The sequence below is a fragment of the Eurosta solidaginis genome, chromosome 3 (genome assembly GCF_040869045.1).
Source record: "Eurosta solidaginis isolate ZX-2024a chromosome 3, ASM4086904v1, whole genome shotgun sequence".
Classification (NCBI taxonomy): Eukaryota; Metazoa; Arthropoda; class Insecta; order Diptera; family Tephritidae; genus Eurosta; species Eurosta solidaginis.
Window position 1 is genome coordinate 244,265,922 of NC_090321.1, and position 23,313 is coordinate 244,289,234.

The 23,313-nt window shown below is 36.7% G+C and overlaps 1 protein-coding gene across 1 annotated transcript in view; it reads right to left on the minus strand.

Moving 5' to 3' along the window:
• Positions 1 to 23,313, minus strand: part of Gp210 (nucleoporin 210) — a 243,821-nt gene that overhangs the window by 164,256 nt on the left and 56,252 nt on the right. Inside the window, exons 17-20 of the mRNA XM_067775759.1 lie at positions 12,699 to 12,817; positions 8,606 to 8,704; positions 3,929 to 4,168; positions 3,684 to 3,830 (exon numbers count right to left, since the gene is read on the minus strand). Coding sequence (XP_067631860.1) covers positions 3,684 to 3,830; positions 3,929 to 4,168; positions 8,606 to 8,704; positions 12,699 to 12,817 — 605 coding nt within the window. The remainder of the gene's footprint in view (positions 1 to 3,683; positions 3,831 to 3,928; positions 4,169 to 8,605; positions 8,705 to 12,698; positions 12,818 to 23,313) is intronic.

Below are 23,313 nucleotides of genomic sequence, written 5' to 3' on the forward strand. Positions count from 1 at the left end.
ATACGCAGGGGGTTGGTCGCTCGTCATACCTGTCCTGGTGTATGACTCAGAATCAATTACGATGGCGAGAGAAGATGAGATGGCTCTTGAGAGTATTGGAGAGAAAAGTTCTCCGGAAGAGTTGTGGTCCTATCCTTGATGCCGACGGCGAGTATCGAAGAAAGTATAATGATGAGCTGTATGAGTTTTACGCAGACATGACGATAGTGCAGCGAAAAAACCGCCAAAGGCTTCGCTGGCTAGGCCATGTTATGCAAATGGACGAAGACGCTCCGGCCAAGAAAGTATTTCAGTGGACACTGCAGTTTGGATGCAGAGGAAGAGAGAGACCTCTACTGAGTTGGAAGAGACAGGTGGCGGAAGACTTGACCTACATTGGTGCTCCCAATTGGCGTCATATATCGCGAAACAGGGATAGCTGGCGTGACTTGTCACGAAACGGCCGAAATCGCTTAGGCGGTTAAGCGCCAATTATTGATGATGACTCCATCTTTAACCTTCCTCTCCTCTTCTCTTATCCCCTTCACCCTCTATATCTTCTGCCTATTCCTCTCCCAAAAGCATTTTTCCCACTTTTCTAAAACCCTTAAAGCCTATAGTAGAAACAATGATTACATAAACCTACTGCTTCGAAAAGATTGGTTGAGAACTTTTGACGCTCATAACTTTTGACGCTCAAACACACCCATACCTAGGAAACAGGTAGAGACAAGATACTTAGGTTCGAGTAGTGTGATGAGGAATGACGAACCGGCTCGGAAAAGAGAACGACCACAAAGGCACTTTTACCTGAGGATCGTTAATAGATTCAACGAGGTTGTATTTAAGAGTTTGTTCAGCTGATCAGTTGAATAGAACGTAAGTGTCAAAACAAAAGAACAGGTTTCCTGGTCACCGTCTTTACTGAGTTGTATAAGGAACACTTCCTCTTGTTGTGAAATACCAAAGAGACGATTAAGCCTATAGAGGTCGACTTTTACCTGACTGAATTTCTAACTGGACGTGGTTACTTCTTCGGAAGCACGATGCGAATTGGAATGGAAGCTCGGCCTAAATCTAATCGGAGGTAAATTGCGCCAAGTATTTATATTTTTAGGCGAAGCACGCTACCACCACACTACGTCGGCTTTCCAAGATGCGAATATATTAAAGTCATATGGATGTAAGGTTTTAAAGAAATTCCTTCAAAGAATCTAGTACATATGCTTGAAATCCCGGTTAATGCATAGAGAAATTTCCTTTTCACGTAAACATGAAAGCTTAATGGGAATTCTCTTTAAAAATATATTGTCAAATTCCCCTATTTCTCACGATTTTCCAATTATCTTTATCCAAGCGCCCCTCAAGATATCCAATCTCATACGATTTTTATACTCAGCTGAGCAGAGCTCATAGAGTATATTAACTTTGTTCGCATAACGGTAATTCGTAACGGCATAAACTAATCGAGATAGATATAGACTTTCATATATCAAATTGATCTGGGCGAAACAAGAAATTCATTTAGCCATGTCCGTCCGTCCGTAAACACGATGACTTGAGTAAATTTTGAGATATCTTAATGAAATTTGGTATATGAGTTCCTGGGCACTCATCTCAGATCGCTATTTAAAATGAACGAAATCGGACTATAACCACGCCCACTTTTTCGATATCGAAAATTTCGAAAACCCGAAAAGGTGCCATAATTCATTACCAAAGACAGATAAAGCGATGAAACTTGGTAGGTGGGTTGACCTTATGACGCAAAATAGAAAATTAGTAAAATTTTGGACAATGGGCGTGGCACCGCCCACTTTTAATAGAAGGTTATTTAAAAGTTTTAAAAGCTGTAATTTGGCAGTCGTTGCAGATATCACGATGAAATTAGGCAGGAACTTTACTCTTATTACCACATGTGTGCTAAATAAAAATTTGCAAAATCGATTCAACGAACACGCCCACTTTTTATAAAAAAAATTAAAAGTCAAAATTTTAACAAAAAATTCAATATCTTTACAGTATATAAGTAAATTATGTCAGCATTCAACTCAAGTAATGATATGGTGCAACTAAATACAAAAATAAAAGAAAATTTCAAAACGGGCGTGACTCCACCCTTTTAGTTTAATTTGTCTAGAATACTTTTGGTGCCATAAGTCGAACAAAAATGTACCAATCCTTGTGCAATTTGGTAAGGGCGTAGCTTCTATGACGATAACTATTTTTCTATTTAACTATTATCGGGTAAAGCCACGCCCAGTTTTTATACACAGTCGTCCGTCTGTCCTTCCGCTCGGCCCTTAACACGAAAACTTGAGCAAAAATCGATATATCTTTACTAAACTTAGTTCACGTACTTACCTGAACTCACTTTATCTTGATATTAAAAATGGGCGAAATCCGACTATAACCACGCCCACTTTTTCGATATCCAAAAATGAAAAAAATGCCATAATTCTATACCAAATACGAAAAAAGGAATGAAACATGGTGATTTGATTGGTTTTTTGACGCAAAATATAACTTTGGAAAAAACATTGTAAAACGGGTGTGACACCCACCATATTAGGTAGAAGAAAATGAAAAAGTTCTGCAGGGCGAAATCAAAAACCTTTGGAATCATGGCAGGAATACTGTTCGTGGTATTACATATATAAATAAATTAGCGGTACCCGACAGATTATGTTCTGGATCACCCTGGTCCACATTTTGATCGATATCTCGAAAACGCCTTCACATATACAACTAATGGCCACCCCTTTTTAAAACCCTCATTAATACCTTTAATACCTTTTTGATACCCATATCGTACAAACACATTCTAGAGTCACCTCTGGTCTACCTTTATGGCGATATCTCGAAAAGGCGTCCACCTATAGAACTATGGCCCACTACCTTCTAAAATACTCTTTAAACCTTCCATTTGATACCCGTGCCATACAAATACATTCCAGGGTTACCCTATGTCCATTTTCCTACATGGTGATTTTCCCTTATTTTGTCTCCAAAGCTCTCAGCTGAGTATGCAATGTTCGGTTACACCCGATCTTAGCCTTCATTACTTGTTGTAATTATCTTGATGCGTGCATAATCTTGATATTTTGAACTATTTTAGAAGTTTCAAATTTGTATCTTAATGGGATTATTCTTAAAAATCGAACGCAAGACGTATCCTTTTTTATACGCTTATCTATACTTCAAACTGTACGCCATCTAGCGGGTAATTTGGGCCCTATGTATTACATTGGCATCCACCATGGCACATTGCAAATTTTCGTAAATTGCTAGCCGACACTTCTAAATAACTCGCCCTTACTAAGTAAGTGGTTTTGGGCCTGTAGCTTATTGGAAAGTCTCTTAAAAATTTATCGTAAGAGTCCAATCGTTCCGTTTTGTCATTCGTTGTCATCATTGAATTATCTATTCAGTAATGAAATGTTAATTAATTACTTGCCTGATGCTGTCAAAATAATCTGAGTTACTTTTATTAGCGTTATTGAGCTAAAATTACTTTGCAAATATTAAATTAAATTTTGTCTTCTTTTGAATTAAATTTTTCTCTCTCTATAATTGACCCAATAAAAACTGCAAAATCGCATTTTTCAACAGAAACAACATTAACGTCATTCAATATATACTTTTGTGCGTAAATATATATATATATTAGTTTGGATACATATTACAATGTCATATTCACTTACCTCCACCTTTTGTAGTACTTTATCCAGTCCAGTGATTGTTAAATCTTGTTCCTTCAATTCAGTCGCCTGCAGCGTTTCCGGCGTAGCACGCACGCCCGGCACAAATTTCAATGACATAACATCCGATAAGCCATTTGGCAGCTGAGCCTGTAAATCCAAAACCAAATAAAAAATAAAAAAACAAAGAGAAAAAATTAAGTTCACAGTACAATAGGGTTCATGTTTGTATGTATAAAATACCACACCTCTAAATCAAAGTGAACATCATTAGTCTTCACAATGCTGAGTACATCATTGAAATTGGACGACAACTCAATTTGACACGCATAACGTCCGGTATCCGCCTCAAAAATGGGTGTTGCCTTATAATGTTCGAGCAATTGTTGACCCAAGGACTGTTTCGATGTTAGACGGCATGTAAACAATTTTACCGTTGGAATGCTGCGTTCAATGGCACTTGAACACTTTGAAATATTTCGGGAAATCTTCAAAAAATAAGGTGGCAAAAGGATAAAAAGAGTGGAAAAAGGAAATATATTAATAAAGTACGTAAAATTTAGTAGAAGAGAATAATAAATTTATACATATATTGATGTTGTTAAATATCTTTGTAGGTATGCATGTAGGTATGCTCTAAGGAAAGGCGAATACATAAATTTCACATAAATGTTACAGTAAAATTTGCTTTCGTTACTTTTGAAAAAGTATGTAAATGCGCCAATTCCAAATGAAAGCGTGGAGTGGCTGTTTAACTTGCTAAGTGCTTGTCTACAGGGTGTTTCATGAATTAATCTGTAGACAAACTAGAGTTGTAATTTCAGTAATGCTGTAATTTTCATAAACAAAAAATACTGAATGCGTTAAAAATATTGAAATATTTTGACTGAAAAACTGACGCCTTTTTCCACCCATAATCGAATGAGCAAAGATTCCGCATTCCTGAATTGTTGTATTTGTAATCGAAAATGAAAAATGAAAAAAAAAAAGTTTGATGACGTAGCTCTTTTGAAATTTTTCAATTTATTACATTTCTGTCATGCTTCGCTACCAGTGTTCGGAGTACTTAAAACTGTTACCTGAGTAAACGACTACGCCGGAGTAAAAACAAAATTTTCGGACTATATTTTTTCTTCCTTTTTGAAAGCGCGCGAACAACTAACATAAAATTGATTTGAGGGCTTGGAAAACCTTTCCATTGTGTTTTTGCCTTGAAATGTTTCTCAGAAAAAAAGTTATCTGCCTTATCAGATGCACATGGAGTCGGCCTAAAACGTGTAGGATGACCAATTAATGCTCCCATTAACACACCACAATCTATCTCCCCGGATATTTAACACGAAAAAATAGTATTAGTATTATTTTCGGTTTACCATACATATTCCATGCTCTTTTAATGACAGAAGGTTTCAAGACCGGGGCAGATTCCTGTAGGAACGATAATGGAGACCTGGTAACTGGCGTACAGAGTGTGGGGGAAGACGAATCCGATACCCCGATTGCCGATGATTAAAAACACTCCGACGCATCCAGTATCACGGCTAAAGAATCACAAGGTGCCAAGTAATGATGGGATACCCGCACGGCTGTACAAATATGGCGGCGAAGAGTTGGTATAAGATAAAGAATAAAAAAAAGTGAGTCTTACAGTGAATTTTGGGCAAGACGAAGTAGTAGCTGTCATTGTGGCCTTTGTAGCCACGTCACTGTTGACGTATATAAATTCGAGACTGTGAAGGATTTCGTTCATTTGGGAAGCAGCATTAAAAGCAAAAACAATGTCGGCCTAGAAATCAAACGGAGAATAACTCTTGCCAACAAGTGCTTCTTTAGACAATTGAAAAGTAAAGTCCTCTTTCGACGAACAAAATTCTCGCTCTACAAGTCACTCATCATACCTGTCCTGATGTATGGCTCGGAATCATGGCAGGTGTATAGAGAAGATGAGATGGCTCTTGGAGTATTCGAGAGAAAAGTTCACCGGAAGTTTTATAGTCCTATCCGTGATGTCGACGGCGAGTATCGAAGGAGCTATAATGATGAGCTTTACGCAGACATGACGAGCATGTTATGCGGATGAACGAACACGCTGCAGCAGTTTGTAAACACATAAATATGAAAACCTTCACTGAGTTGGGAAAGACATTTGGAGGAAGACTTGCCCTCTCTTGGTGCCCCCATGTGGCGACTGTTACCACAAACCATGCTTAGCTGACCTCATTTTTATAAAAAACTTCAAAAAGTGCTGTATGTTGAATTTTGGCAGGATTTACAAATCTCGCCCGGACACAATTTTTGCTTACATTCTACTCCTTCTTTTCTCATTCCGAACGAAAAAAGTACAAAAACTGTGAGTAAAATGTGAGCAAACATGTCTTAAGACACAAACAATGAATTCACGTCATTTCATCCAATCGTCACTTGTAAACAATCAGCTTTTCATACGTATACAATAAAAGATTCAACCAAAACATATTACGCTGTAATACTATTTAGTTTTCAACTCGACCCAAATAAACCTTTGATATAAAAAAATGTAGTAGGAGGTAAGAGCGGAGCAAAATACTCCGATTGGAATAAAGTCTGATCACTTCGTCAGCAATAAAACATGTTGTCAAAAGCGTGACGTCACGCCGAGAAAATTTATTTCACAGCTAACTATGATTTTTTGCTATCTCATTTTTAATGCGGGATGTGTTTATTGGTTCATGATTTCCACCTGTGAATGGAATTTATTTTTTTGCTATCGCTCCGGCTCGGAACATGAAGAGCTCGTGGTATTCAATTAATCGAATATTCGAATGCTGAATATTCAATTTGCGGAATTCGATTAGTAAAAATTTTATAATAGTACATCGTCCATTATCCGAATAATCGTTGTCGATTATTCGAATAATCGCAGCTGAACAATTATTCGCATGTTGAAATACATATACAAATGTGTACACGAAAACTTTTTTAAATTGAAAAAAAAAAATTATTTTAAATGTTTAAAGAATTTTCATAGTCGCTTTAATGAACAAATTTTGAATTATAGTTTTTCTCAGTGCTACAATATTTTGAAGCATTTTTGGGTGTCAATTTGTTAGTGTAAATTTGAATACCACGTGGTGTGATGGTAGCGTGCTCCGCCTACCACACCGTATGCCCTGGGTTCACATCCCGGGCAAAGCAACATCAAAATTTTAGAAATAAGGTCTTTCAATTAGAAGAAAATTTTTCTAAGCGGGGTCGCCCCTCGGCAGTGTTTGGCAAGCGCTCCGGGTGTATTTCTGCCATGAAAAGTTTTCAGTGAAAACTCATCTGCCTTGCAGATGCCGTTCGGAGTCGGCATAAAACATGTAGGTCCCGTCCGGCCAATTTGTAGGGAAAAGCAAGAGGAGCACGACGCAAATTGGAAGAGAAGCTCGGCCTTAGATCTCTTCGGAGGTTATCGCGCCTTACGTTTATTTATTTATAAATTTGAATACCATACCCATAATGCAATAATAAAGGTGTTGTCAACAATATAACCTCACTTTTTCGCAGCTCTTTTTGCCAGTATATAATTGTACAACAAAAGTAATAAAATTTGATGGCTTCATTTTTTGTACAAGTTTACTTAAAAAATTTGTGGAATACAAAGTTACGTTAATATTTATGTTTAAAAAATTCTGGTAGCGGCTTATATATGCAGTTATTATATTTCTGAACGTATAGTAAAATCTACTCTGATCGTAGTAGAATTCCGAGGCAGTTATGTATGATAAACAAACCTTTAAATTATGCATGCCGAACTTGTCAGAATAAGGAAAACGTTAACTGGATGAGAACACCTGAATATTCATTTCATCATGATCATACCGAAGTGCATTGGCTTCATATGGAAGTGGTTTTTCTTTGCTATTTCATATGAAATTCAGGCACTTTGATATGAATCGAATATATGTGAGGGTATATAGGAATGCTATGATTTTTTTTTATTCAAAGTGTGAATTTGTATCTGTGCATATTATTCACGGCAAAACAAACAAAATTTCTATAAATGTATATAGGTTGGTCACATATGTAGTAAAAAAAATAAAATCAGATTTAGGCTGAAACTTTTAACCCTAAAATTCAAGTAATTGCACGATAGAGGGCCAACCTTGTTACCAATTCTTCATCTCCGTTGTGGTTTAGAAAAAGGTTTTGATTGATTTTTTGCATAAAATTTCAAAATATCACTGGAAAGTTTTGTGATTGAGCCAGTTTCTCCCCCTCTCATCGGAGCACCCTGTGCATACAGTATTTACATCTAAAGCACTCATTCATACTTAGCTACACATTAGGGTGAAGTGATAATCTAAGGTTTTTTTTTGTAATGGCCTAGCAATGAAAAGTTGTATTTATAAGAGTTAACCAAAACCACCTAATATTATTTTCGTAGGATGGCGTTTTGAGGTGCCCCCAACCCCAAGAAGTAGAGCAATATAATCGCGATTTTACAAAGCTCATTATTTACATATTTATTTTATTTATTTTTTAATATACCAAAAATTACATATTATAACTAAAAATGACAAATTTTAAATGGTGTTTTTTTTTCTGATGATAATATGTATGAATGATAATATGTTTCTAATCAAGTGTATAAGTAACAGTTTTACAGGCACATACTAGGCCATGAAAATCAGTAGGCTTTGAAATCAATGAGCACAATAACAACAAGCGAAAGTAAATCAATGACAAAAAAAAAATGTGTACCTACCGTCTTTTTCAAAGTTTAGTTACGTTGAGGCACCTCTAAACATACGATGAGTGAAATAAAAATTTTCAACCTTATTTCTGGTCTAGAAAGGCAACTTTCTGGAGATCAGCCAAAAGCGATTTCGAAAAAAAAATAAATTCACTCCACCCTACTACACATATTTTCTATACGAAGCATGTTTGAGTCTTATACTTACCAAGTTTGTAAACTTATCCACTTGTAAATGATTGCGCACAACCAAATATCCTCGATACATTGAACCGCTAAATATATCGAAAGATTTCAATAGCTGGATCTGTAAATTATGCCAACAAACAAAAAAAACCAAAAAGTTATGCTAAAAGCTTGCAAATAGACGTACATACATACTACATAAAAATAAAATTATGCTATGGACCAAATTATATCGAAACTAAGAAGAATTTGATTGGTGAAGTAAACGGGCAGACAGCGGGCAATGATCGATGAAGAATCGTCACGAAAACTACAACTGAAATATATGTAGGTTTTACAAAATGCATAGTTTCCTGGAACATTTTTTATGTTTTTTTTTTTTTTGTATTCATTTTTATTATTACCTTTATATTAAGTCCCTTTGATGTTTGTCCCCTCATTACCATACGAATTTTTGACCCACGTAAAAGTCTTTTTCGGTAACTTCCCGTTGTGCTAGACACTTGATACTTAGAACATAATTCAGACCTGAGAGACATTACAATGCAATTGAAAAAAACCCGCTAGGTAGCGCACAGATCGAGATATACAGAAATTTAATTTTAAAATGGAAATTTTGCGATCGACTTTTAACTAACTTCTCGGTGATCCAGAGACTTGAAATCTAGCACATAGTTTGCTAGTCGATGGCACTACAACTCGTGGAAAACAAAATTCCGCCAGGTGGCAGACGAATCGAGATAAACGAAAATCCCTGAAAAAACGCAGGGAATCTTGCGATCGATTTTTAAGTAACTTCCCGGTGAGCTAGAGACTCGAAACTTGGGCCGTGAGTCAGAACCCGGTGACGATGCAATATATGATCAAAAAAATTCGCTGTGGCGCATAGATCGAGATATTAAGAAAATTTATTTTGATTTGGGAATCTTTCAATCCATTTTTAACTATCTTCCGGGTGACCTAGACTTGAAAATTGGCACACAGTTCGAGGCTTGGTGACAATACAATTTACAGAAAACAAAATTCCGCTAGGTGGCGCTAAATGAGATAACTACAAATCCCTGAAAAAGGAGGGGAATCTTGCGATCGATTTTTGAGTAACTTGCTGGTGAGCTAGAGACTTGAAACTTGGGCCGTGGGTTAAAACCCAGTGACAATGCAACATTTCATCAAAAAAAATCCGCTAGGTGGCGTATTGATCGAGATATTAAGAAAATTAATTTTAATTTGGGAATCTTTCAATCCATTTTTAACTAACTTCCCGGTTACATAGAGACTTGTAACTTAGCACATATTTCGAGACCCGGTGACAATACAATTTACAGAAAACAAAATTCCGCTAGGTGGCGCGCTAAGTGAGATAACTACAATTCCCTGAAAAACGAGGGGAACCTTGCGATCGATTTTTGAGTAACTTACCGGTGAGCTAGAGACTTGAAACTCGGGCCGTGGGTCAGAACCCGGTGACAATGCAACATTTCATCTAAAAAAAATCCGCTAGGTGGCCCACGGATCGAGATATTTGGAAAACCAGTTTTAAATTGGGAATCTTGCAATCGATTTTTAGCTAACTTCCTGGATACCTAGAGACTTGAAGCCTGAAATATAGTTTAAAACTCGGTGACAGTGCAATGTGTGATCAAAAAATTTGAGCTACGTAACGCACAAGTCTAACTATTTAGAAGATTAGGCCATATCTTCATGGCTAGCCTCCTGAGTGTTGCAGGCGTTGTAGAATTCCACCTCGCTGAAGGCCCAACTCAATGCACGTCTTTGCGTACTTTTAGGCGTACGCAACTTTCACCACGATTCTTTTAGAGTTTCAGGCGTATGCGAATTTCACCACGATTTTTTGCTGTGCAAATTAAGTACCTGACAAACGAGGTGGAATTCTGTTGATTTCGCCAGTGTTGTCAGCGAAAATTCCACTAATTCTCTTAACCCTTTCGTCCCTGAATTCGAATTTCCTCTCTCCAACAAAAATAGTGAACTTAAAAGCCTATGTTCGATTAATATACACTATATCAGATGAAAAAGCAAGAACATATGTTTGTGGGAGACCGTGGAGGGAGGGGGAGGTGTGGTACTTATATGTACCAATAGCATTTTTAACCGGTACACATACATATGTACCAACAGGTACAAAAAGTTACATTGTTTTCTTAGTGTTATCGTTATAATATAAAGAAATATTTTTTATATTGTGTGTGAAGCAGTTTGAAACAATCTTTACATAATGGAACATTACATTCTTCGCAAATAGTTTCTGTTCTCGTATGAATTTTTACTAACGCGCACCGACTACAACATCTTCCCGTAACACCCTCCACAGGAGGAGGCAAACTATTTCCTCTTCTTGGAACTAGTACCCTTTCTTGGTAATGGCAGTCCTGTATTCTTTTTCTCTTCTGCAACCAATTCTTCAGCAAGATTCACAACATATGTAAGATAAGGGACTTTCTCATTTTTACGCCTCAAATCGTTGTAAGGTATCCATGGTTTGCTGTACACATACCAAGGCAAGAATAAGAGACTTTCTTCCACCATTTGGAAGACTTTCTACCATGATTGTAGAGACTTATGAATTGATCAGCCCGATCAACTCCGCCTATTTTCGACAGAATGCAATTGCTTCGGTCAGTATATTTCCTCTTGAGGACCCGACTTATCATTTTTTGTAATTTTAGTCGTATAAGGTTTATGACCATTAGTCATTATCAACACTTATTTTGTGTCTTGCCACTTTGTTATCGACATAGTAAGACTTTGATGCATTTGAGACTTAATGGGTGCTGAATAGTATAATTTGGATGTAAGGACCATATATCTGCCCCAAAGGCAATTTTTAGTGGAATGGTTTTGGCAGTACTGAATGGGTCGTTGGGCATTATCCAATCAATAATGCAATTATTATCAGTCTCAGATTGAGTCACAAATTTTCTAGACTGCTGCAGAACCCGCTGTGCTGACTCAGATATGGAAGTTTGCTCAAAATAATTTTGGTTGTGGTCACTCTCACTTTTAGTTTCAGAGTCCATTTCGTCGTCATTTTCATTAAATGAAGAATACGTTTCATCTTCATTTGGTTAGTAGTCGTCTGATGAGTCCACAGAAAAATCCGACATTCTTTCAATTATGCTTTCAAGCTCCTTTTAGCTCAACGACCTCTTATTCATTTTCGTCCTGGATTGAAAGAGACTTTGTCAACATACCTGTTGGTACATATATGTTCCAGCAGAAACGACGGTTTGTACATATATGTACCACAAACTTTAGTACCCAATACATTTTCAATACGAATCAGATACAACATCAAATTTATATACCTTTATTCTGATAGGATTTGTGCTCCAAAATTTTATGAAAGTTTGCAGTTACACTTCTACTTTACTACTTTTTTTGCTAAAAAATACTAAATAAGGCACACTCCGCAACATAAACACGTGCATGAAAAGGCAGCTGTTAAACGTTTACTAACCACACTTTCATCAACATTCAAGGTTGCCGGAAGGTACAATTGTATACCGTTTTTATTGTATTTTAAAGCTTTTAGGGTTCGTTAAGAGGTGCTGGTACATATGCGTACCACTCGGGACGAAAGGGTTAAATCTTGATATTTTGAACAAATAAAAGACAAGAATTTTCACTTTCACAATTTTTCCTTTAATACCGACATAGTCTTGTTGAATTTTGACTAAAAAACTTTAACAATAGCTCTTGTAAAAGAATTTTGTGATTTAAAATTGTAAAGGTAGAGCGAGTGTTTAAATTTTAAATAATCAATTAGTTAATCCCAAGTACATGGTTCGCCTTAAATTGAAAGATTGCGCTCCACCTTTATAGTTTTAAATCCCAAAATTCTTTTACAAGAGCTATTGTTAAAGTTTTTTGGTCAAAATTCAACAAGACTATGTCTATATTAAAGGAAAAATTGCCTTCTATTTTTTGGTCCATTTATATAAAGGTAGTCCTTAAAATATTTTTATCATCTTTTTATTTTATATTTTTTCGCCTCTTTTCATTTTATTATTTTCCTTTTTTCTTTTTCCCTGTTGATTTGCTGCATTTACCCAGCCTACTTAAGATTTCTTTGAACTTTAACGAGTCCTACTTACCACATCCGCATCACGAACTTCAACATCGTATTTTATGGAACTGCCACTTGCTTTATCACCATTTGTGACTACAATTTTTTCGCCCAATTTCAAGCGATTACCCAGCACTCGTGCAACTCCTGTTGTTGTATAATGAGAAGTGGAAGAAAAAAAGGAAAATTAAGTTTGTGCCAGTATGTGTGTTTGAAAAATGTGCAAACGTTGGAATATTTTTAAGAATTAAAGTTTGATTGCTTATAATATTATTCCCTTACTCGTCATTTGAAGGTAGTTTGGCCGAAAGAGATTTATAGAAATAAATATTCGCGCAGGTAGTCAAATAAAAAGGCAATGTGCTTTGATTGGGAAGCCAAACGGTTTATATGTTAACTTGCCGTGGTGTGGTGGTAGTGTGCTCCGCCTACTACACCGAAGATTATAAACAAGTTTTTTCAATTAGAAAAAAGATTTTCTAAGTGGGATAGCCACTCGGCAGTGATTCCGCAAACACTCCGAGCGTGATTCTGTCATGAAGAGGGTGAAAACTCACCTGCGTTGCAGGTGCCGTTCGGGGTCGGCCTAAAAGATGGAGGTCACGTCCCACCAATTTGCGGGAAAAATTAAGAGCAGCACGACGCAATTTGGCAAAAAAGCTTGGCCTTAAATGTCTTTGGAGGCACCTTGAATTTATGTATTTTTTTTTTTTTAATGTTAACTTAATATTAAAGAACTATTGAGTATTATAGAGAATTTATATATTGAACAAGGGATTGTTAATAACTGTTATTGGTCAAAGTTTAAACCAAACAATTTTTTGTACGCCACGTGTACTTGTAAACAAGGGTATTATAGCTTTAATTGGATAACGATAGTAAGTAATGGCTCAAAGTAATCGGGATAGATATAGGCTTCTTTATATCAAAATTATCGTCATTGATTTAATCAGAATACCCGTCATGAGTCTGCAGTCCTCTCCTTTTAACGATGAAATTAACTTTGTTTCGCTAAGGTTGTAAGACCTACACATTATCTTCGATACTTTGCAGTCCCGAGTTTGGGTGCACACCTTTCCCGCTTGGTCGATCATGTGCAGCTCTCGCCTTCTCTTAATCTCGCCCAATCTTATTGGTACGTCTACGGAGCAAGCTTCGAAGGATGCGCAATTTTTAGCTAGCTTATCCGCTTTTTCATTCCCATCTATTTCCATATGCCCTCAGACCCAATATAGATGCATGCTTCTCCCTGTCCCGATTCTTTCCAGGGATTAAAATTTATATGTACATGATACAAGAAAAAAATATCGTTATTTGGACTTGCACGTGAAATATCACCATATCTCAACTGATGTTTGGAAAACGCCTTATCTCAATGTAATTCGTAATTCGGGTGATATTCCACTCAACAGTCAATTTATAACTTCACCCTTCGATTATTTCACATCATAGATGTGTTACATCCGTAAATAGACTCGGAAATCTGGAGCTATCGCAACCTCCCTGTACCACCGCACAAAGGTCTGCTCTCACAATGCCCGTTGCTCCAACATCTCCATAAAAATCGCAGTTGCTGTTTTCTGGCATAAATATTCTCGCACTGCGTTCTGGCTATTATAGGCGTTTCAGTAGTTTTGAGAAGATTATTAGGTGTCTTACTATTTGAACAGGTTCATACACTTTAACCACAGCTATATCCATATGTGCTATAACAGGATCATAGTCACAATTATATCTGATTCCCTTTGCTTTGTTGCCCACGTTCTGTGTTTAAGTCACGTACATCGGTTACGCCAGCTAGAATGATGAAGTCCGGCTCCTTTCGTTTTACTAAGCAATGCGCAACAGTTACCACCGAATTCATATTGACTAAGGAACCCACGCAAGTATACTTTGTATTGTAAAAAAATGCTACTGTGTGTGGGGTCTGCTCTATTAATATTTCTACGCCATTTCTATCGCGCAATTGAGCATTCGTAGAGGTCAAATGGCAGCTAAGCACGAGAGATAGAATGGCGAAATGAATGAGTGAATTCATTTAGGTTTAAGACCTTTGGCACTACTTTTTACGTATAAAGTACTACGTGATAAATTTTGTGGGCGCTATTTATACCTAATTGAGTCATGTGAATAAATAATAAGCAAAAAAAGTGTCTTATAGATTTCAGGAATAAAATAAAAAATAAATGTAAGGCGCGATAACCTCCGAAGAGATCTAAGGCCGAGCTTCTCTTCCAATTTGCGTCGTGCTCCTCTTGATTTTCCCTACAAATTGGCCGGACGGGACCTACATGCTTAATGCCGACTTCGAACGGCATATGCAAGGCAGATGAGTTTTCACTGAGAGCTTTTCATGGCAGAAATACACCCGGAGCGGTTGCCAAACACTGCCGAGGAGCGACCCCGCTTAGAAAAATTGTCTTCTAATTGAAAAACCTTATTTCTAAAGTTTTAATGTTGCTTTGCCCGGGGTGTGAACCCAGCGCATACGGTGTGGTAGGCGGAGCACGCTACCATCACACCAGGAATACTTCTTAATTTAATTTAAAGCTATACAAAGAATTTTTTTTTTCCTTTTTTCAATGGTGTGTTCAATTTATACTTATTATTTTAAGAATTCATGAGCTTAAGACCGGCTTATAATAATTGAATATTCAATTATTATGTTTTTCTAAGATAAACTGAAAAGAAAGAAACATTTACTGGCATATTGCGATGGTACCATTTCGAAAACCGTCACGTAATCATCAGGCACGTGACACCGCCCATTTAAAATGTCTCCCCATTTCCTCTTAAAATAAAACTTGATAAGTGAAATATCCTTGACTCAAAACAATTTTTTGCTAAGATAAAGCTTATTATTCTAGTCTAGGACCATTTTAAACTTCTTTTATATAAAAGTAGACGTGGTCCTTAACCGATCCCGCCCATTTTTACTAGAAATAATTCCTGCTATAAGGAAAATATGTGTACCTAATCTTATCACATCTTCGAGTTATGGCTCCCGAAACATAGAAAATTGGTTAGTCTTTAAAGCGGCGGTGCCACGCCCATTTTCAAAAATTGAATTTTTTCCTATTTCTTGTTATAATTCACTTGGGAGAAGAAATATAATTGATATAAAGCTCTTTTTTGCAAAGATATATCTCATTTTATTCGTCTATGACCCCTTTAAAAATCTTGTATATAAAAGTGGGCTTGGTCCTTAACCGATTTCATAAATTTTTCTTCCTTATAGTAAAGGCAAGCTATCTGCTGAATTTTGTTATGATAGGTTTAACAGTTTTTATTTATGATTAATAATATTTGTAAAATTGAATTTTTCACAAGTGGCCGGTGCCACGCCCATTTTCAAAAATGTTTTCAAATTTTTATCAAGAGTCCCAATATGAGTCCACACATAAAAATCAGGTTTTTTGTGTGTTTTCAAAATGCTATACCTATATATAAACAGTGGGTGTGGTTATCATCCGATTTCACTAATTTTCAATACCAATCTATTCTGGGTCGAGATTATTCCGTATACCGAATTTTGTGAAGATATCACAATAGCCCAAGTTATCGTGTTAATGGACGGACAACGGAAATTTTTTTTCGATACTGATGATTATGATATATGGAAGTCTATTATCTATCTCGATTCCTTTATACCTGTACAACCAAACGTTATGTTATAAAAGTTAATATACTCTGTTGCAAAGCACGCTGAGTATAAAAACACAGTTTTTCAGTTAGAAAATAGTTTTTCTAAACGGGGTCGCCGCTCGGCAGTGGTTTCGCAAGCACTCTGAGTGTATTTCTGCCATGAAAAGCTTCCCAGTGAAAGTTCATCTGCCTTCCAGATGCCCTTCAGAATCGTCTCGTCTACTCAATTTGCAAGAAAAATTAAAAATAGCACGACGCAAATTGGAAGAGAAGTCTTAATCTCCTCGGAGGTAAATCGCGTCAAGTTTTTTATGAGAGTAAACGCTTTGTGGAGAGATTAACTAAATAGAAGAGGATCAGAACGATTTTCCTTTTTTTTTTCATTTTTGTACTTTCAACTACCAAGTCTCTACTGGTAGTATTTTTTACGTACCATATATATATGGAAATTTTGTTAAGATTTAAACTTTAAGCCCCTTCTTTTAAAGTAGGCGCGGTCCTTATCCTCTTTTAATCAGATCTATATACAATACGCGGCGCTACGCCCACTTTACAAAATTTTTAATAAATTTATATTGTACATCGTATTTTTTTATCCATTCGTCAAGTTTCACTACTTTATCAGTATTTGTTTAAGCATTGTTCCTGTTGTTGTTGTAGCAATAAGGACACTCTTTGGGAGTGTTATCGATGCTAATGTTCCTTTGCCGGATATAGATCAGGTATGTTCTGGTTAAAAACACCATTAATGTATAAGCCCATCTTGGGAACGATTTAATATGACCACATTGAACCTTCTAGGTCATCCCACCTCCACCACCACCACCTACTTCCACGGAACTTGGGGTTGCCAGATCCTCGGCTTCTAAATAAACAGGATTCGTCACGGGAAGGTAAGGTTCTTATTTGTGTTAGAGAAGCTATAAATTGCGCTAGCAGCCCATTGAAATGGTTACGGTACACAACCCATTGAATCATTTATGTATTTTAGTCACCCCTAACTCGCTGGGATGAAAACTTTGTTAATTTTTCCCATTTGTAAAAGTGGGTGTGGATATAATCTGATTTCGACAATTATCAATACCAATACATATATCATCGACAATGGTGCAAAAGCTGCTAGCTCCATCCATTTCACAGTAGAACGAAAAAGCTTTATTGGACGAAATGTTAAATTATGTTGAAATTTTATGGAGTTAGCAGCTTTTCATAATTTTGTTGGAGTTAGTGATTCTGCACAATAAACACATACTTTTCTATTACCACTGCAGAAGCCGTCTCCCAATCCGCCATTATCAAAAATCGGCTTAAGCTGAATGCGAATCTCTTACCGCATCGGTACGGTCAAGTTATGGTGCAAATGGAGCACACTTTGTTGACCTTAAACATGTAGACCATTGGCACTTGGTAAAGTATTGGGAAAAAGTATCGAGGTAAAGCATCGATAGCTTACTCAGTACTTAATAAAAAGGATAGAGTATGAAATACTCTATTATTTTCTGGAAAAGTGTCGATAATATGTACTTACAAAGTACTCGTATCGTTCTATCACTATATATGTATATACTCGCAGAGTTGAATTGTGTTATTAATTCGAAATGTGCACAATTTAATGAATAAATACAAAAAAAAAAGCAATGGCTATGCCAAACACCTTGAAGGTCTTGGGCTGAAGTGGCGCGCAAAGCAACATCAACAACTCAGAAAAAAGTTGTTTTATTTAAAAAAAAAAACGGGTTCCTAAAAGCGTGGTCACTCCTCGGCAGCGGTTTTGCAAACATTCCGAGTGCATTTCTGTTTCGAACCGCTCTCCTCATTAATGTTCAATGCTGATATATTCTAAGGGCATCATTCTGTATTACGAACGATAGCTCAGACGAACGAATCGCCTCTTAACAACTTCGCCCAGCAATGGTATTCTCTGCCACTTTCATCATCTGACAATTGCTGAGGCATTCCTCGTTGACATGACGTAAGAAACGAACGAAAGTGATAGAAAATACCATTGCTACACGAAGATGTTAAGAGACGATTCGTTCGTCTGAGCTATCGTTCGTAATACAGAATGATGCCCTAAATATATCACACCTCAACGTACCCAAGAAGAAGAAAATTAGTTTCAGCTTGAGAGAAAACAAGTAAAAAAGAATGATATAGAAAAATTTTATTGAAAAGTCGAATAATTCTCAAAAATTTCTTAGCAACTTTTTTTTTTTTTATTGCTTCATATTAGGGGAGTTCAGGATTTTGTGCAAATGGTCTATCATCATTGTATTCGCATACCGGTGCAGTAGTTTTACACAAAACGCCAAAAAATTCTACGGTAATGCATTTGCTACGTCATGGCAAATGCGCACCATCAAAAACTGTACCTTATTTTTTTTTCAATTTTAAACAGCAAATTAACAACTGACAAAACAAAACAAAATATGCAAACAAAAAATTTTAAACGAACAAAATGTGTTCATTTGCTATAGCAACGTTTCCAACAAAACGGTGACCTCCTTTATTAATTAGCTGAAAAATACAGAATGTTCATATCTGTACATAGTGTGTATGTGAATATAAGTAAACGGGAGTAAATTTCCAGAAGGGAACTTATGCCTAGCTTTTCTTTCATTCTTCTTCTTTTCACTGACAAATTTTCAATGGCTGAAATAAACTCGAAATCACTGCCGAGGGGCGACTCCACTTAGACAATGTTTTCTTATTGAGAAAACTTGTCTCTTTCTAAATTTTTGAAGTTGCTGTGCCCAGGGCTTTAACCCCGGATTTTTTGAGAAGTTGGAGCACGCTACGATATATAGTATAGGTGAAATCGAAATTTGAAAACTGAATCTCACATGGGACACTCTTTTTAAACACAATTTTTTTTTTTTTTTGAATAAACATACTTAAGTTTTGTTTATTATTCTAACAAACCTTGGCACATCCACAACCAAATGTAGTATTTCTTTGTTTTTTTTTTTTTTAATATTAATAGTTTCGCTGAAATTCCACCTGACTGACTGGTGTCCTGTACAAACGGATGCTTTTTTGCAATTTTCGCACGCATATTCAAATATTTCAAGAGCAGGTTTCTATTTTTATTCACACATGTACCATACAATCCTAATGCACTAAAAACTTTGTCTGAAAATGTTACAGTTTGTCCGATACCAACCATGGAATGCTGCAGTAGCAATTAATGTGAAGAGCGGGGGGAACATTATCAGCATCATTGGGTTCTTCAACGCTGCCTTCGTTTAAGAAGGTGTAGACGACTTGCCTCTAGAATCTGGGCACTCCCTGATCATTCGTTACAAGATCGCACTTTTCGTTGTGCAGAAATTTGGTCCGGCTTAGAAACCTCCCGTCTTTCGTAGAATGTTCGGTAATATCTTAAATTTGTCCTATACTCTGTGTTAATTGAACTTTACAGCCGTGAACAAAGTTTGGCCTCACACCTAAAGCCATTTACATGCGTCACACTTTTATTGCAAACAATCAAAAATATTTATTTTCTCGCAATCATAAAAATTTATTTGTACATGATACAAGAAAAAATATCGCTGTATCGACAGCTGAGTGGAATATTACCATATCTTAACAGCTGTTTGGCAAACGCCCTATCTCAAAATATTTCGAATTTCGGCGTTCAGTCAAGTTAGGGTGATATTCCACTCAACAGTCAATTTATAACATTATTCAATTATTTCACATCTTGGATAATATATATTCATAAACTTTGCGATGCGATACATCTATAAATATACTCGGAAACATTGAGTTTTCACAACCACCGTGTACCACCGCACAAAGTTGTCCTCTCACAAGGCCCGCTGCTCCAGAATCTCCAAAACACGGATCATTTCCACTACATCCAGTACACGCGAGTGTGTCTGATAAGTATTGCTGTTTACTTGCATAAAGTTCCTTGCAGAGCTTTTTGTCCATAACATGTAATTCACTAGCTTTGAGAAGATTACTAGGTGTCTTACTATTTGCAGCTATCGAACCCCATCCACTAATTCGCATAACTGAGCCCGGTCCAAATTTTCGCTGACAAAGATATATTGATTTTACTTTATCATTCTTACAAAAACGTTCATTCACTTCAACAACAGCTATGTCCATATATGCGCTATCAAAATCAACGTTATCATCATAATGTATTTGTGCCACCTCGCGTTGTTGCCCTATTCGTTTGTTAAAGTCACGTAAATCGGTTACACCAGCTAGAATGATGAACTTATGCTTCTTTCGCTTTACCACGCAATGCGCAGCTGTCACCACCAAATTCATACTGACTAAGGAACCCGCGCAAACATACTTTTCTCTATAAAAAATTGCCACCGTGTGTGGGGCTTTCTCTATGCCTATTTCTTCCCCATTTCTAATACGAAATTGAGCATTCGTAGAAGTCAAATGACAGCTTAGAATGATAAACAGGATCACAAAGTTAATGCTTGAAATCATTTTATTTCAAGACCGTTTGCACTACTTTTTTAGTATAAACTACTAAGTGATGAATTTTGTGGGCACTATTTATACCTAATTGAGTCGTGTGAACAACAACAATTTAAGTTAAAGCTATACAAGCAAAATCTTTTTTTGTTAATTAGTTGGTCAAACAGATTTTGCTCTATTTATATAAAAAATTCGTTTTACCTGTTTCGAAACTGCTGTTCAATTATATACTATCACAAAACCATAGTTGGGATCAGTGCACTAAACTTTGACTCACAAGACTGCTCGAATTTAAATGGGTTAACATAATCACGGTCTTGTGTTAAATATTAATGAGACACGAGCTGGGCCCCTGCGCATTTTGCGCAACCAATACAAAAGTCTCTTATCAAATATCAACAGAAATCAGCTGTTCTATTAATCAATTTAAAAAAATCAATCAATTGCACTGCCATCGGGTAGCAACTGTCGGTAATGCAGTGCAAATATTTTTAACAAATTATTTTAATAAAATATAGCTAAACAAAAGCACTACGACCAAAATTGCCCAAAACTCGCTATAGCCCGAATCTCCATCTTTACAATCAAAACTTTATTTATAGATTTGGATTCCAAATAAGAGCGAAAAAGGGACCCGTACATAAAAACAGCAATTAGAAATAATATATATGATTGTTATTAAAACAATCTTTAAATAGTTCCATCAAATCGAGAAATATTCGCAGTCGCAGCGATAAGCACACAGTGATAAACAGAAGGAAGGATATACTAGATTTCTTAAAAAGGTAGGTCCAATACTTCCCTGAAATACTTTTTTTAAATGATCTTGAAATAGTTCTGCAAACAACAAATAGATTCGGCTATAGTTAAGCACATTTTGGGTAGCAGTCCTTCCGATATGATTCCCGACACATTTTATTTTAAGGATTTTTCCACACTTTTTAAGTATAAAATACACCGAAATTAATTTTCTGGGTGCTATTTGTACAATATTGGATTAGGTTGAACTGACCGGTACATGAGGTATTCACATAGACTGAATGAGTCCGTAGCGACTAGAAGTTTATTGTAATGACCAAACTGAAAACCCCTCTCAAAACCCAGGGCCTATGTTATAAAATAACTCCGCCCTCTTGGCAAATATTAGAAACCTGCTAGGACCTATGCCAGGTGCTGCTTCAAGATCTGACATCTGTATCACTCCTAAAAGCTGGAGTATTAGCCTGGCAAGCGCAGGGCACGAGCACAAAACGATCGGATAATGATGAACTCGATATTCAGTTACGTCATTCTGCCGAATATGACTCTCAGTGTAAAAATGACAGAGCCTATTAAAGAATCAATCACATATCCGTTGCGTAAACAGCTCCTCGATGGTAAGCTTCTCTTACGATCCTGGGCACACATTTTTCTTTGAGAGGCATGTGCCTATTCTGTATGTTATAAAATGATACTCAGAATCGTTTTTTGCCCCTAGAATAACTTATTCGCTTTGATTTTTCGTATTTCAATCATACGAAAACTAGATCACTTCATGGAGATTTCAATACAAATATCTGATTCTTAAATTACTCTATCCTGTGCACAGAAAGCATATGCTGATGCCGATGATATTGATATTATTGGCCTGAACAAACCTGCTGTGAGTTTTGCCATCTCGGGATTAGATAAAGAAGCAAAAAAAAAGTGGGCTTGCAGTAAATGATGACAAGACGAAGTACTTGCTGTCACCCAAGAAAGAATCGGCGCATTAGCTTCTTGACAGCCACGTCATTGTACTGACGGATATAAATTCGAGAGTGTAGAAGATTTCGTCCATTTTGGAACCAGCATTAACAGCAAAAACAATGTCAGCTGAGAAAACAAACGGAGAATAACTTTTTTCAACCAATGCTACTTTGGCCTGAGTAGGCAATTGAAAAGTAAAGTCCTCTATCGACGAACAAAAAACACGCTCTACAAGTCGCTCATCATACCTGTGCTGATGTATGGCTCGGAATCATGAACACTGTCAAGTGAAGATGAAATGGCTCTTGGAGTGTTCCAGAGAAAAGTGCTCCGGAAGATTTATGGTCCTCGAAGGGGTATAATGGTGAGCTGGTATTAGCTTTACGCAGATATGACGATAATGCGGCGAATAAAAACCCAAAGGCTTCGCTGGCTAGGTCATGTCATGCGAATGGACGAATCCACTCCGGGCAAGAAAGTATTTCAGTCTACAGCGCAGGCAGGTGGACGAAGTCTTGTCTTCCCTTAGTGCTCCCAATTGGCGTCGAATCGCTTAAGCTTGTTTGTGTTTTAAAAAGCTAAATACTTTATGGGGCTCGTGGTTGGCAGGGAATATCTACACCGATTCAATCACGAGCCTAATAACATATGCGATCACTGTGGGGGCGATGCAGAGGAAGATGTTTAACATGTATTTTTCGAGTGTACTAGATTCTATAGCTCGAGATGCAAACTACGCAGCATTTTTGGAGAGGATTGCACTCCTGAAACATTTGTTGGATGCATGCTACAAATCAACGCAATAGGGTCCGCGGCATTCG